Source organism: Cervus canadensis, chromosome 24, assembly GCF_019320065.1.
Source record: "Cervus canadensis isolate Bull #8, Minnesota chromosome 24, ASM1932006v1, whole genome shotgun sequence".
In the NCBI taxonomy this organism is placed as follows: domain Eukaryota; kingdom Metazoa; phylum Chordata; class Mammalia; order Artiodactyla; family Cervidae; genus Cervus; species Cervus canadensis.
In genome coordinates, this window is record NC_057409.1 from 8204860 (window position 1) to 8219818 (window position 14959).

Sequence of the window (14959 nt, forward strand, 5' to 3'; positions counted from 1 at the left end):
TTTAATCTCACTGAGTGTGCTTCATCTGTAAAATAAGAATGATGGTAATACTTATCTCATGAAAGCGGGGTGAGGGATTAGAAGGAATGGTCGTGCCCGTGTGTGGATCACACCAGGACTGGCACGAAGAACTCAGTGCTATTACTGACTCTTTCCTTCGCTTGACAAGTGAGCAAGCTTAGTGTGGGGATTTGGAAGGAGAGAACAGCTTTTGTTTTCAAGGCACTTACGACTGGCCTGGGGAGACAAAGCAGACATCATGACCCTGTCAATTAAGATGATCTGTGACATCATGCAGCTTCCCAAGTGGCTCAGTGGGTAAAGAATATGCCTGCAATGCAGGAGCTGCAGGAGACTCTCAGGTTCCATCCCAGGGTCGGGAAGATCCCCTGTAGAAGGGCATGGCAACCCACTTCCAGTATTCTTGCCTGGAGAATCCCATGGACAGAGGAGCTTGGCAGGCTACAGTCCATGGGGTCGCAACGAGTCAGACATGGCACGTGATACCACGAGGCAAGAGGGGTTCATTGGAGGAAGAGAGCACTGTGAACTGGACTCATCAGGGAGGGCTTCCTGGGGGAGGTGGCACCGAACTGGACAATTCTTGGTGGTTAAGCCAACCCACCCTCTTCTGGGCACCTTGCTGAGACCACCCTTCCCCCTAGGAGTTGATGATGATGCTACCACCACTGCTGCCATCATCATTATCATCATCTGTTGGATAACAAGACTGTTGGATAACAGTCTTGCAAGTCCATCATCTTATTTAAATTTAAATCCTCCAGGTAATCCTCTGTAAAGCGATGGCGCTAGGTACTATCCAGTACATCCATTTTACAGGACAGCACATTGAGACTAGACGAGGTAACTTTTTTGGTAATGGCCACATAGCTAGTTAATGACAAACACAAGGTTCAAACTGGCCCAGCTGGCCTGGATCCAAAGCCTGGACTCTGAAGTTTGGACACAGCCTTCCCACTGTTTGCTGCCAAAGTAGTATCCTGCTGAAGGCTCAAGGATTTTGGAAGAAGGCCAGAGGAGGGCCAAGGGTATGGGGAAAAAGTCTCAGAGGGACCAGGAATTATTGGAAATAATGGGTCGGTCACTGAGTGTTTCACTGTGGCTGGCCATGTTATCTTTGGGGTGAGCACTCATTTCATTCAGTTCAGTTCAGTCACTCAGTTGTGTCCGACTCTTTGCGATCCCAGGGACTACAGCACGTTAGGCTTCCCGGTCCATCACCAACTCCCAGAGCTCGCTCAAACTCATGTCCATCGAGTCGGTGCTTCCCTTGGCAAAGGGCTAATTCAAGAAGATTCTGTGCCAGTGGCAGGATTTCAGACCCCAGGGGTGGGGGAGGTGTTGAGACAGTGAAGTGCAGTGCTTAGGACAATCTCTCTCCAGGCTGCCAAGGCTGGAGTCCTGACTCAGCCACTTCCTGGCTGTGTGGCCTTGGGAAAATGACTTAACCACACTATGTTTCCATTTCCTCATCTGTAAATGTAGAGGCAAGGCCTTTGGAGCTGTTGGGAGGGCAAAGTGAGTCAAACACAGTCAGGAGGATAGTTATTGCTATGATAGGCCCTCAATGTACAGCATTAAAAATATCACATATTTAGGGTTCTTTTTTATTTTCAGCTTTGTTCCAATAACCAATTACTAAGTCCTTACTATGTGAGGAAAACAAAGGAGGGGAAGACAGGCCCCTGCCCTGAAGGGACTGGTCATCGATGACTCAAGGCAGAACCCATTTAGAGCCAAGTCAGTCTGCACCGGTGGGTGAGGCCCCAGGACCGGGAGAGGGAGAGGGCTGGGCTGGGAGGCAGGCCTGGGCACCGCCCACCACCCCAGTCAGAGCAGGAAAGGTCAGAAAGGAGCCCATTGTTCAACTCTAGGAAGCCGGTCCAGTTGGGGGTCACAGCCAGGAGGACCCAAGTGGTCAGGGTGGGGCAGGGGCGTTCACTCAGGCGGTAAACGGCCTCTTCTTGTCTTTCCAGATTGAATCAAGGGCAAACAGATTCCTGCAGGCAGGACGTCAGAAGAAGGGGGCAGCCTGGAGACGCCTGGAGACTCAGGTGCAGGAGGCCAAAGGCTCGTGTGACTTAAGCCAAGGCTGCAGAAACCCCAGACCAGGACCACCCTGTCAGGGTTCCCCCAGAATGCCCTTTGTCACTTCCCAGGTGGTTACTGGGGTGGGGGTCGGGTTAAAGAATCCCCCTGGATCAGCTCTAAAATGGTTTAAAAGAAAAAATGTGGAGGGGACTTCCCTGGCAGTCCAGGGGTTAAGACTCCGCACTTCCAATGAAGGCAGTGAGGGCTCCATCCCTGGCTGGGGAACTAGGATCCTGCAGGCTGCACATCATGGCCAAAAAATGAAAAATGAAAAAAAAAATTTTTTTAAATAAAAGAAGCCCAAATTAAAAAAGAAAAAAGGTGGAGAGTTCTTTTCAGGGCCAATGGGGAGCTGGCTAGACTGTGTTTCTTATCATGGCCACTTTGCAGTGTGTGAGAAAGGCTACAGAATGAAAATTGAAGCCACTTCTACCACTTAGCTCTGTGACCCTAGGCAAGTGTCTCGTGAGCTCTGAGCATCTCATTCCTTGACGGTACACCCCGTCAGACCCCTCCATGAGAGAGTTAAACAAATAATGTTTGTGAAGTGCCCAGCACAGAGCCTGGCTCATAGAGAGGTGTTTAACAGTAGTGCCCAGAGTTTTAGCAGGGTATCAGAGGGGAGGGTAGAGTGGCCTTGATAGGTGATGGGGTCCCCAGATACTTGAGATAGGATTTACCATCATATGGGCAAGAAAAAGTTTCAGAACTGGATAAAACCAAAAAACAATTAAAAACATTTTTTTACCTTGTTCCTCCTATTGAGTGTGAATGACTTGTTTCTGCAGGCATGTACAACTATATGGATGTGTATATGTGTATATATGGGCTTCCCAGGTGGCTCAGTGGTAGAGAACCCACCTGCCAATGCAGGAGACACACAAGATGTGGGTCCAGTTCCTGGGTCGGGGAAGATCCCCTGGAGGAGGAAATGGCACACCATTCCAGTATCCTTGCCTGGAAAATTCCATGGACAGAGGAGCCTGGCTGGCTATAGCCTATGGGGTCACAAAGAGTCATGACTGAGCATGTACCACCATATGTAGATGCACATGTATACTCTTGTGTAACCATCACCCAGAATACATAGAGAATGTTTTTGTTATTTAGTCACTAAGTCATGTCTGACTCCTTTGTGACCCCATAGACTATAGCCAGCCAGGCTCCTCTGTCCATGGGATTTTCCAGGCAAGAATGCTGGAGTGGGTTGCCATGTCCTTCTCCAGGGGATCTTTCTGACCCAGGGATTGAAACTGCCTCTCCTGCACTGGCAGGCGATTCTTTACCACTGAGCCACCAGGAAAGCCCAAGAGGATGTTTTTTGCATCCCATAAGCTTCTTTGGAGCCTTTTCCTAATCAATAAACACCTCTGCTGCTAAGTCACTTCAGTCGTGTCCGACTCTGTGGGACCCCATGGACTGCAGCCTACCAGGCTCCTCCGTCCATGGGATTTTCCAGGCAAGAGCACTGGAGTGGGGTGCCATCGCCTTCTCCTAATAAACACCTCAGGTAACCATTATTCTGACATCTAGCAACACAGGTTAATTTTGCTAGTTCTTCTAAAGGCATCTATATAGACCAAAGTTAATTTAAAGAAACTAAAGGCATGGCTATTTCTTGTCCACCAGCATTTGAAGACTGAAGGTACTTCCTTCTTTTCAAGAGACTATCTTTCTGAGTGCAAGATTTCTTTCTTTTTGTCTAATCTCTATTATTTTTTTCTTTGAACTAATATTCACTGTATAAGTTTTTAAAATCAATTAAAAAAAAAAAGAAAGGACACAGGGAGGGCTGTAGATCTGGGTCTCGTGATGCCACAAAGGAGGGTTGTCAGATTAAATAGAGGATGCCAGTTAAACATGAATTTTAGACAATGTATAACTTAGTTTAAATAAGTCCTGAATATTGCATAGCATTGGTGCTAGAAAGAGACATCCCAGAACTTCTAGAATCTGCTCTCTTGGACCCCAGAACCCCAAGAACCCAAAAGTGATCCAGCAGCCATCTAGTTACCTGGACATATTGATGGTCATCTTTCTAAGGGAGAGTTGGATCAGTAAGCCATCCAGCAGGACTGCTAGCTGCACCCCAAGGGCCAGCAGGAAGAGATTGAAGGCTACGCTGCTCCAGCAATGTCTCCGCAAAGAAGTATTGAGGAAGCCGAAGCCAAGGGTGGCCATGATGAACACATCCTGGAAGGCTGCTCAGGGGAAAGAGGCCAAGAAGGAGGACGAGAAGCAGACAAAGTGGAAGGTTGTGTTAAGAGTTTTACCAAACGGCAGCTGGAAGGGGCATTAGGGATCACCGAAGAGAGCTTGGTCAAGTTACCTCCCCTCTTTAAGCCTCAGTCTTCTTATCTGAATAATGGGGATAACACTTACAGGGTGGGGGAAGGAATGACTGAGCTAACACAGAGCCTGGCCCACGGTGAGTGTTCAACAAAGGTAGCAATTATTGTTATTATTAAACACAATAATATGAACGTGCGTAAGGAGTCAGGACCCGTCCTTGGCACGTAGCTGACACTCAGAAAAGGTACTGACCTCTTGCTTTTTGAGAATCAAGTTTAACCTCCTGATCATGTGTGAGAGAAAAATAAGGCCACATAGTTTGGTGACTTAGCTCAGGTCATTCAGAAAAGGGAGCAGTAACGGGTCTAGAGGTTCACAGACAAGAACTAAATTATCTTTGCAGAAAACAGCTGTCTCCTTTGGCTCCTGCTGAGGGGGACTTGGGGGGACATTGGAAAGCATCAGGGCCACCTGGGTGACCCTCCCTTTCCCAGCCTCAGACTTTGTGTGGTGGCTGTCATGGTAGATGGGGGAGAGGGACTTAGCTGATGTTCCGGAGGGGACCAGGAAGAGGAAAGGGCGGATGCTTTGAACCGGCTCCAACTTTGCAAAATGGGTAACGGTTTGGGCTCTGGAACTAGATAAGCTTGGGGTTCTATCAGGGCTCTGGCACTGTCCAGCTGTGTGGTTTAATCTCGCTCTTTAACGTCTCTGAGCTTTAATAACCGCCTACATTTATTAAATGTTTGCCAAATGCCAACGCTGTTTAAACCAGTTTACGTAAACTATCTCGTTTAGTTCTCACAAGCATCCTTCATTGTGAGTGCTGTTGTTATCACCATTTTGCAGACGAGAAAACTGAGGCATAGAGGAGTTATCATTTGCTCCAGCCGATAGAGTTGGGATTTCAGCCTACAGGGTCTGCTATAGAGCCTGTGCCTTGAGTTACCACACTATCTGCCCTCTTGGTTTTCTCTTCTATTAAGTGGGAAAAATAATTATACCTCCCTCATCAGGTTGCCAGAATCAAATGGTATAATACACATAATTGCTCCAGAATAGTAAAGACTATTTTATCAACAAACATCAACTAGGTTCACATGTGTGCAAATGCCTGGAGAGAAGTCTTAAAGGAATTCCGCCCCCTCCCTCCCCGCCCCCACGGAGATTATCTCTGGGTTTAGGAGAGTTCCATTTTTAAAAAAAATTTTAGTGTTAAAATTTTCTACAACTGTTATGAAGAGAGTAAGTCATTTTTTCTTAAAGAAAAAAAGCCTGTGCTTTGAGGCTCTATCATTCTCTATTAGGTTAAATCATATTAAATTGCCAATATCTGACCATTTGACCTATAAGAATGGCAATTTGTATGTTTCAGCTTCTTAGCTGCATGACCTTTGGGTTGCTTACTCTCCTCATCAGCTAAATAAGGGCTATTATCCCTGCTCAGAGTGTACTGGGAAATTGTTCAAGAGCTTGGCTCTGTCCCGGGCACATGGACAAAGCTCAATAAATAGAGGCTATTCGCCACCAGCACCATCATCACCTTCACAGCAGTAAGAAGTCACCTGGTCTCCAGGCTTGGGTCTGATAGCAACAAGGAAATTCTTCTTTCCAGAGCTCTCCAAAGCCTCTTCGACTTACATTGAAATTTACTTTCGTTGAAAAATACAGGTAGCTAGGGTCTTGCACACAGGACTTGGGTGGTTAATAATCCCAGGTCAACCGGATTACAGGGGACCCAGGCATCTCCATGGGATCTGGGGACTTTGTGGAGTGGGCGAGAAATGGACCATCAGGAGGATTCAACTTCTTGCACCTTCTTCTCTGACAAAAGGGCGGGGGAGGGGAGGCAATGTTTCAGTCTCCCGCTTGGAATGGGGGTGGAATGGGCACATTTTGTATAGGGGCTCCTCTTGGAACTGTTCGAATCCCTCCAGGGGCTGAGCAGGGAACTATGTAATGAAGGTTACAGCGTATACGGGGGAGTGGTGAGGCCTGTGGCCAATTGGAGACTTCACACCCCACTTTAGATGTGCAAATTCTTTTTTTAAATTAATTAATTTATTTTAGTTGGAGGCTATTACTTTACAATATCACGGTGGTTTTTGCCATACACTGGCATGAATCAGCCACGGGTGTACATGTGTCCCCCATCCTGAACCCCCTCCCACCTCCCTCCCCATCCCATCCCATCCCTCTGGGTTGTCCCAGTGCACCAGCTTTGAGTGCCTTGTTTTTATATATGCAAATTCAATCTTTCCTTTAAAACTGCTGTTAAAAAATAAAAACAAAACAGTTCCCCATTTTGCAGCAATGCTATATGTAAAGGGTCCAGACTTACTGAAGTTTCCATGAATAAGGGAACCCTTCCATTTTCCTCTCATTCTACAGAAGGGATCCAGAGACAGCCTGTGACTTCCTCAAGAGCACCCAGCATGTCTGCAGCAGAGCCAAGCTCTGGACTCCTGGGGCAGTGCCCTCCCCTCAGGGCTAGGCTGTCTCTTGCTCTTGTTTGTCCACACCTCACTAAGGGCCCTAAGGCAAGTCCCTTGCATTCTTTGAGCCTCAGTTTCCCTATCTGTAGCTCATGGGAGTTGGACTTAATACTCTCTAAGGACCTCACTGCTCTGGTGTATTCAGAGGAGGGGGCAGCGTGTGGGAAGGGCAGGGAACCAGGATTAGGCCAGAGGTGGGGCTCTGAAGAGAGCTTCCCTGGGGGTTCAGATGGTAAAGCACCTGTGTGCAATGCAGGAGACCCGGGTTCGATCCCTGGGTTGGGAAGATCCCCTGGAGAAGGAAACGGCAGCCCACTCCAGTACGCTTGCCTGGAAAATCCCATGGATGGAGGAGCCTGGTAGGCTACAGTCCATGGGGCTCTGAAGATAAAAAGTCAGAGACTCTAGGTTGGGGCTTTATCAGGCACAGCTGCCACGCCTGCTGCAGGTACAGGGCTCAGAACCTGCCTCCTACAACCCCACACTGTCCCTGGGGGTTGGGGTGGGATTGGGCTTGTGCTCCAGCCAGGGGGATAAAATTAGGGTGGCAGTGTCTTGGAGCTGTTGACAAAGCTCACTCACCCCAAACTGGTCAGTAAATCACGTCTGAGCTCAGGGCCCCTGTACTCTCACCCCCCCGCATCCTCCCACTTCCTCTCCCAGCCTCGCGGGGCTCTGGCCCACGCCCACTCCTCCCATGTCTCACAGCTGGATCCCAGCTTCAACGCTGGGTCCCCGCTCAGGGCATCATCCCCGCTGGTATCAGCCTCCGCCTCTCAGAGCCTGTGCTATGCCCTGCATCAGCTGCTGGTCTGATAAGATAATGGACCTAAGGTGTCCAGGGCTGATAAGGAGAGGATCGCTCCAGGGGCCCCATACCAGCGCCTCAGAGGGGAGTTTTACACACGATCTAAGGTGGGCCTTCCGGAGAAGTTTATGCAAGTCCCGTGACTTGGACTAAGTCTAACCTGGGAGTCATGTAGGGCAATAATCAACATCATTGTAACAGCAGGCACATATATGGTGCCCTCCACAAACTAGGGACTCTTCCAAGTGCCTGCCATTCTTAGACTATGACAAGCCCACGCAGGAGGTATCTTTGATTATCTCCATTTTACAGATGGGGAAAGGGAGGCACAGAGAGGTGCTGGAATTAGCTCAGGTCACACAGCTAGCAAATGGTGGTGGCAGACCTGAATCCTGGCTCTGGGTTTAATCGCTATACCATCCTGCCTCCCCCTCCATCCTTCACTCTCCATAGTGTCAAATATGAGTGTGGGCCTCTGAGTCTGGCTATCTGAGTTCAGAGCCTGGTTCAACCTCCATGTCCCCGCTTCCTAGTCTGTAAAGTGGTCTGAAATAATGGCACCTGCTCAGTGGTTTGCTGTTAGTAGTGAGTTCCTTGGCTCCTGTGAATTGCTTAGCCTAGCACTGGTGCATGGTAAATGTTAGGACTATAAATTATCTCAGGCCTGCCACTTGTTAGCTGTGCCTTTGGACAAGACTGTTCCCCACTCCTTCAGCCTGACTGCCCCTGGGAGTTTCCACCGTTCCCCACACACCCTTCCACCTCCCTCCGACCTGCAGACACTTCATCAGCTCCAAAGCCAGGCCCGGCTTCTGTCCCTCGGGCCCTGGGCTGGACCTCCACACTCTTCTCCCCACCACTGACTTTGCACGGTACCTCTGCAGCCTTGGTCTGGAACCATCCATGGAGCCTCATGCTGCCTTCCCCTCCATCACAACCTCCAACCCCACCCTCACCCCATAGCAGTCTGGGGAAAAAAAAGAGGTTTCCCAATCAACAGGGCTGGGAAGGATAAGACGTGGGCTTCCCAGGTGGCACAGTGGTAAAGAATCCGCCTGCCAGTGCAGGAGACACAAGAGATGCACGTTCCATCCCTGGGTCAGGAAGACCCCCTGGAAGAGGAAATGGAAACCCATTCCAGGATTCTTGCCTGAAAAAATCCCACGGACAGAGGAACTTGGCAGGCTACAGTTCATGGGGTCGCAAAGAGTCAGACACGACTGAAGCGTGTACGGTGTACAATGAGTGCCAATGACGTCAGTACACGTGATTGGCAAAGCCCTTCTTGTCTTTTAATAGCTCTCCTTCCTGCTTCTAAGGAGTATGGGAGTAATTGGGTGGTAGCCACAGGGCAGGGCCCAGGATGGTCCCCCAATCTGGCATCGTTCAAGCAGGCTCTGTGTGACAAATGGTCACAGTAATGGCCCCCAAGGAACCATGCCTTCCAGTATAGAACCCTCCCGCCTGAGCTGAGCGCTGTGATTGGCTTTGGCTAACGGGACATCAGCAAACACAATGCAAGCAGAGGCTTGAAAAGCACCTCTGCACTGGGGCTTGCCCTCTTACTGCCGTAACCCCTCTGCTGCCATGTGAAAATCTGGCGAGTCTGCTGGAGTCACATGGGCTAAGTGTCCAGCCAGCATCAACTGACAGACACGTGAATGAGGCTATCAGAGACTGTTCAGCCCCAGTCAAAGCTTCAGGCTGGAGACGTATGGGACATGCATGTATGCTTAGCTGCTCAGTCGTGTCTTACTCTATGTGACCCCATGGGCCTCCTAGGCTCCTCTGTCCATGGAATTCTCCAGGCAAGAATACTGGAGTGGGTTGCCATTCCCTTCTCTAGGGGGTCTTCCCGACCCAAGGATCGAACCCCAGTCTCCCGCGTTGCAGGTGAAGTCTTTTACTGGCTGAGCTACCAGGGAAGCCCCAGAGATGCACAGTGACCCTAGGTGAAATTGACAGAAGAGCTGCGTGGCCACAGTACAGCTGAAACTGCTGAACCACAGGATCATGGTCAGGAGCAAATTAGATGATTGCTATTTTGAGCCACTAAGGTTGGGGGTGGTTTGTTATGCAGCAATAGATAATGGATACAACTGCTTTCCCCAAGCATCTCACTGGCACCTCAATCCCAAGCCCAGAATGAACATATCATTGTTCATTTATCCCCCAATCTTCCCTTCCCCTTGTGCCTCTCATCTCAGAAATGGGCACCTCCATCTGCCAAATCACACATCTGAAGCCACCCTTGACTCCTTTCTTGTTTTTTCGAAGAACAGCCAATTTTATCTCCTAAATAACTCTTGAATCTGACTCTTTGCTTCTCCTTTTTTGCCCCTGCCCATTTGACCTCATCACAGGTCATCCAGGCCAGTGGTCATCAGAGTAGGGTTCACACCCCTCAGAAGATACTCCAGACAATCCATAGGGGTTGCCAGAAAAGAGATATTAGCACTGCTATTCCTACTCATTTTTTCTAAAACATTTAAGAAATTAAAGTCTATTCATAATAAAGAGCTAATTTTTTTTTTTTGCAATGCTTTATTGTGGCATGTGGGATCTTAGTTTCCTGACCAGCTATCCAACCCAAGCCCCCTGCATTGGAAACATGGAGTCTTAACCACTGGACTGCAAGGGAAAAAAAGAAAGAAAGTGAAGTCGTTCAGTCGTGTCAGACTCTTAGCGACCCCATGGACTGTAGCCTACCAGACTCCTCTGTCCATGGGATTTTCCAGGCAAGAGTACTGGAGTGGGTTGCCATTTCCTTCTCCAGGACTGCAAGGGAAGTTCAAAGCTAATACTCTTTATCAGTCTTCATATGTGTTCATTCTTTCAAGCGTTTTGACAACTCAGTAAGTACAATCATTATGTGACAGAGGTTAAAACAGAGGCAGAGAGAGGTTGAGTGATTTGCCCAGGTCTCACAGCTTAGAAGAGGCGGAGGAGAGATGTGAACCAGTCTTGCTCCAGTCGTCCTCAAACTTCCGTGTATTCGAGTCACTTAGAGGGCTTGGTAAAACACAGATTGCTGGGCCCCACCCTTGAGTTCTGGATCAGTAGGTATGGATGGGGGCCCAGGTATTTCTGACAAGTTCCTAGGGGATGCTGAGGTGGCTGGTCTGGGGACCACATTTGAGGACCACTGATCTAGGTTCTTCTACCCCTAAAGGCACTTGGTCAAGTTTGCAACTTTGCAAGCATTTGATGTTCAGATGAATCCAGGAGCTTCCTCTGACTTGCTTAGGATGTCAGCTTAGTCCCCCAGCTTTGGAAGGGAAAATGAGGGACTATTAGGCCCCTGAAGAGGGGGGGGGGTGACATGTATTTCTTCATATTCATCTTGTTGTAACTAATGACAGGGTTTTGTTTTGCTTAATTGACAGCTTCATTATGGAAAATTTTAAGCATACACAAAAACAGAGTGAGTAGCGTGGTGAACATCATGTACCCATTCCCAGCTTTGATGACTGTCACATGGGGTCAATCTTGTTTTTAATTATCCTTCTCCCCTCGTTTTCTTTCTTTCTTCTTCTTTTGTTGTGTTAGTTTGAGGTGTGCAGCAGAGTGATTCAGTTGCACATATACATATATCCCTTCTTTTTTCAGATGCTTTTCCCATAGAGATTAACACAGGCTATTGAGTAGAGTTCCCTGTGCTAAACCAGTAGGTCTTGTGGATTATCTATTTTCTATGTAGTTGTGTTTATGTTAATCCCATTCAATCTTGTTTTTATTATCCTTCTCCACCTGTTTCCTTCCTTAGCTTTTCTTTTTTCTTCCCCTCCTCTTTCTCCTTCTCCATCTCCTCCTCCCTCCTCCCCCCCTGCCTTCCCCCTCCTCCTTCCCTACCTCTTTCTCCTTTTTCTTCTTCTTTTTGGCATGAAACGGATCCCAGACATTGTTCTATCCCAGTATGCTTCTCTAACAAATAGGGCTCACTATTCGTTAAATTGCTAAACCTACTTCTAAATAGGTTTAATGGAGAAGGAAATGGCAACCCACTCCAGTACTCTTGCCTGGAATATCCCATGGACAGAGGAGCCTGGTGGGCTACAGTCCCTGGGGTCGTGGAGTCGTACATGACTGAAGCGACTTAGTAGCCACAGCAGCAGCAGGAAATAGGTTTAAAACCACCCACTATGCTATTATCACACCTAATGAAACTCATAATAATGCCTGTGTGTTACATAATACTCACGTTTTATTCAGATTTCCTGGTATTCTCAAAAATGTCTTTTTTTTTTTAGAATTGGCTGGTTTAAATGACTTATTACAGTTTACGTGGACTGGATTCGATTAAGTAGATTGACAGATTGCTACTTAGTTTTAACTCAACTAACCTTCACAAAATGGACTAACGGCTCAAACTGCCAAAAACCACAGATTGAAGGCAAAAGAATAATGTCAGGCAAGCGCAGAAACAAAGGGTAGAGGGATACCTCTTGTGCTCGCTCTCCGTCAGTCACCTTCAGAGTTAAAGAAAAAACCCAATCTAATCACATCTGACAAGAAGTCAAGCAAGATAATTTGAAACTATCTAGAAGACCCTGAGGAATGAATTGCCATTCACTGTCATTCACGGTAACAATGGACCGTGCCTGGAGTGACTGACACCATCACAATCAGTCATTTGAAAATATTTTATATTTCCTTTTGATTTCTTTCCAATTTTCTAATTTACATACATCTGTGATAACGTGCAAAATATATTACTGCAGCAAGATTTAAGTAGAACATAGAAATACGGGGCATGCTTCGAAAATTTGAAGCCCCCCCAGTCCATACAACACTACAGTCTCCACACTGGTTTCCACCTCAAGTCAGGCCCCTTCCCCACCCCCATGCCAGTCCTGGAATGACTTTCTCCATAACCAAACCCAAACTGATCACACTCCTGCTTTCTAATAGATCAAGAAAATGAAGGCCAGCCTGCTTACTCAAGGGAATGGGTCCACCCACTGCTTCCCTCTTTATGCTTCTACAGCACTGTAGGGTTAAACTCCAGCCTGGTCCAGTCTGATGAACACAACGATTCCTGCTGTGCTCACGACCCTCTATTTTCACATGGTTATACTCTACCTGAGCCTCTGAGGCCCGGCTGGGCAGTCACATCCCTCCAGAGGCCTTTCCTGACATCCCCATCTCCCTGCCTGGGTTGTGGGCCCTCCTCTGTGCTTCCATAGAGCGTGAGCATCTGAGGACACTTATGTCTATGTTAGCAGCACAGCCTAGGGGTAAAGAAAACTGAATCCCAACTACAAAGTTGAAATATGGGCTCCTGTGCCTACTGATTATATGACAAGAGACTCAACCTTACTGTAAAATGGGGCTGTGAAGCATCATGGTTAAGTGCGTGGAAATTCAAACTAGGCTGCTTAAGTTTCTTTTTTCCCCTTAATTTAGTTTTATTTAATCTATTTTATTTTTTATTATTTATTTTATACTGGAGAATACAACTATTAACACAACATATTAACAATGTTGTGTTCATTTCAGATGTACAGTAAAGCAATTCGATTATACATATACGTGGGTCCATTCTTTTTAAAATACTTTTCCCATTTAGGTTACCGTAGAAAACTGAGCAGAATTCCCCGTGTAGTCTTTGTTGGTTTTCTGTTTTAAGTATAAGGCTGTGCTGTGCTTAGTCGCTCAGTCGTGGCCGACTCTTTGCGACTCCATGGACTGTAAGCCCACCAGGCTCTTCTGTCCATGGGAATTCTCCAGGCAAGAATACTGGAGTGGGTTGCTATGCCTCTTATAGGGGAGATCCCCTATAAGATAAGATCCCAACCCAGGGATCGAACCCAGGTCTCCCACCTTGCAGTCGGAATCTTTTCCATCTGAGCACCACAGAAGCCCAAGTATGAGGCTACTTAACTTTAAACCAAGGACTTCCCTGATGGCTCAGTGGTAAAGAATCTGCTTGCCAATGCAGCAGACTCAAGTTCAATCCCTGGGTGGGGAAGATCCCTTGGAGAAGGAAATGGCAACCTAGTCAGTATTCTTGCCTGGGAAATCTCATGGACAGAGGAGCTTGGCAGGCTACAGTCCAAGGGGTTGCAAAAGAGTGAGACACGACTTAGCAACTAAAGAACAACAGCAAAATTTAAAACTGCTGTGCTATTGCTAGCCGAACAGTCTTGGGCAAATCACTCCAAGTGCCTAGTTTCTTTCTATGAAAAGTAGAGATCATCATAGTACCTGTCTCTAAGGAATCTGCCTGCCAACGCAGGAGACGTGGTTCGATTCCTGATCTGAGAAGATCCCACATGCCTTGGAACCCCTGTACCACAACTACTGAGCCTGTGCTCTAGAGCCTGGGAACCACAACTACTGAAGCCGGAGCACCCTAGAGTCCGCGCTCCACCAGAGAAGCCACTGCAATGAGAAACCCGAGCACCGAAACTAGAAAGTAGCCCCCACTTGCCTCACCTATAGAAAAGTCTTCGCAGCAGCAAAGACCCAGCACAGCCAAAAACAAATAAATAAAATTGTTATTTTTAAAAAATAGTACCTATCTCATAGGGTGACAGGGAGGATTCAGTGTAAAGCATTTAAAATAGTGTCTGGTGTGTGCATGGATGCTTAGTTGCTCAGTCCTGTCTGATTCTTTGCGACCCCATGGACTGTAACCCAGCAGGCTCCTCTGTCCATGGGATTCTCTAGGTGAGAATACTGGAGTGCCTGGTACATAGTAAGTAATCAATAAATATCAGCTCTGATTAGCACGTGTCTGGATCCCACATGGTTTGTAATAGATTGAGCAAATGAATGAATGAATGGATTGAATTACATTGTACCCGACTGAAAAGAATTACAGTAAGTTGAAATGAATGAAAATTGTGCCCAGGCCTTGCTTGTTCGGCACTGAGCACCCTCTCTGGGCTAGCCCATAAAGCAGTGTAAGGACTTCCCTCCCCAAGTCATCTCCTTGTTCTTCTTTCTACCTCTGAGGGCCCAGGGATGCCTTCCCTTTGCTTTTAGTTAACTAGCTAACATCACTTAGAAACACACAAGCACTCAGCCAGGCTTACATTTCTGTTTCATCTCACGGACCTCACTCAAGGAGGTCCTTCCATTATCACAAACAACATCTTGACTCTCCGAGGTACTTGAAAACTCCTCTCAACTTTTTTGAAAAAGCAGAAGCCACACCACTGTGGATGTCTATCTTGTTGAGAGTCATTCTCATCACGGTCTATGAGTATTTTTAGCTGCGTATATATAAAATAACAACCATCCTACA

The 14959-nt window shown here is 47.4% G+C and overlaps 1 protein-coding gene across 1 annotated transcript in view; it reads right to left on the reverse strand.

The window, feature by feature from the left end:
* Window positions 1-14959, reverse strand: part of RHCE (Rh blood group CcEe antigens) — a 39107-nt gene that overhangs the window by 23501 nt on the left and 647 nt on the right. Inside the window, exon 2 of the mRNA XM_043445410.1 lies at window positions 4127-4313. Within this exon, the coding sequence (XP_043301345.1) occupies window positions 4127-4313 (187 nt within the window). The remainder of the gene's footprint in view (window positions 1-4126; window positions 4314-14959) is intronic.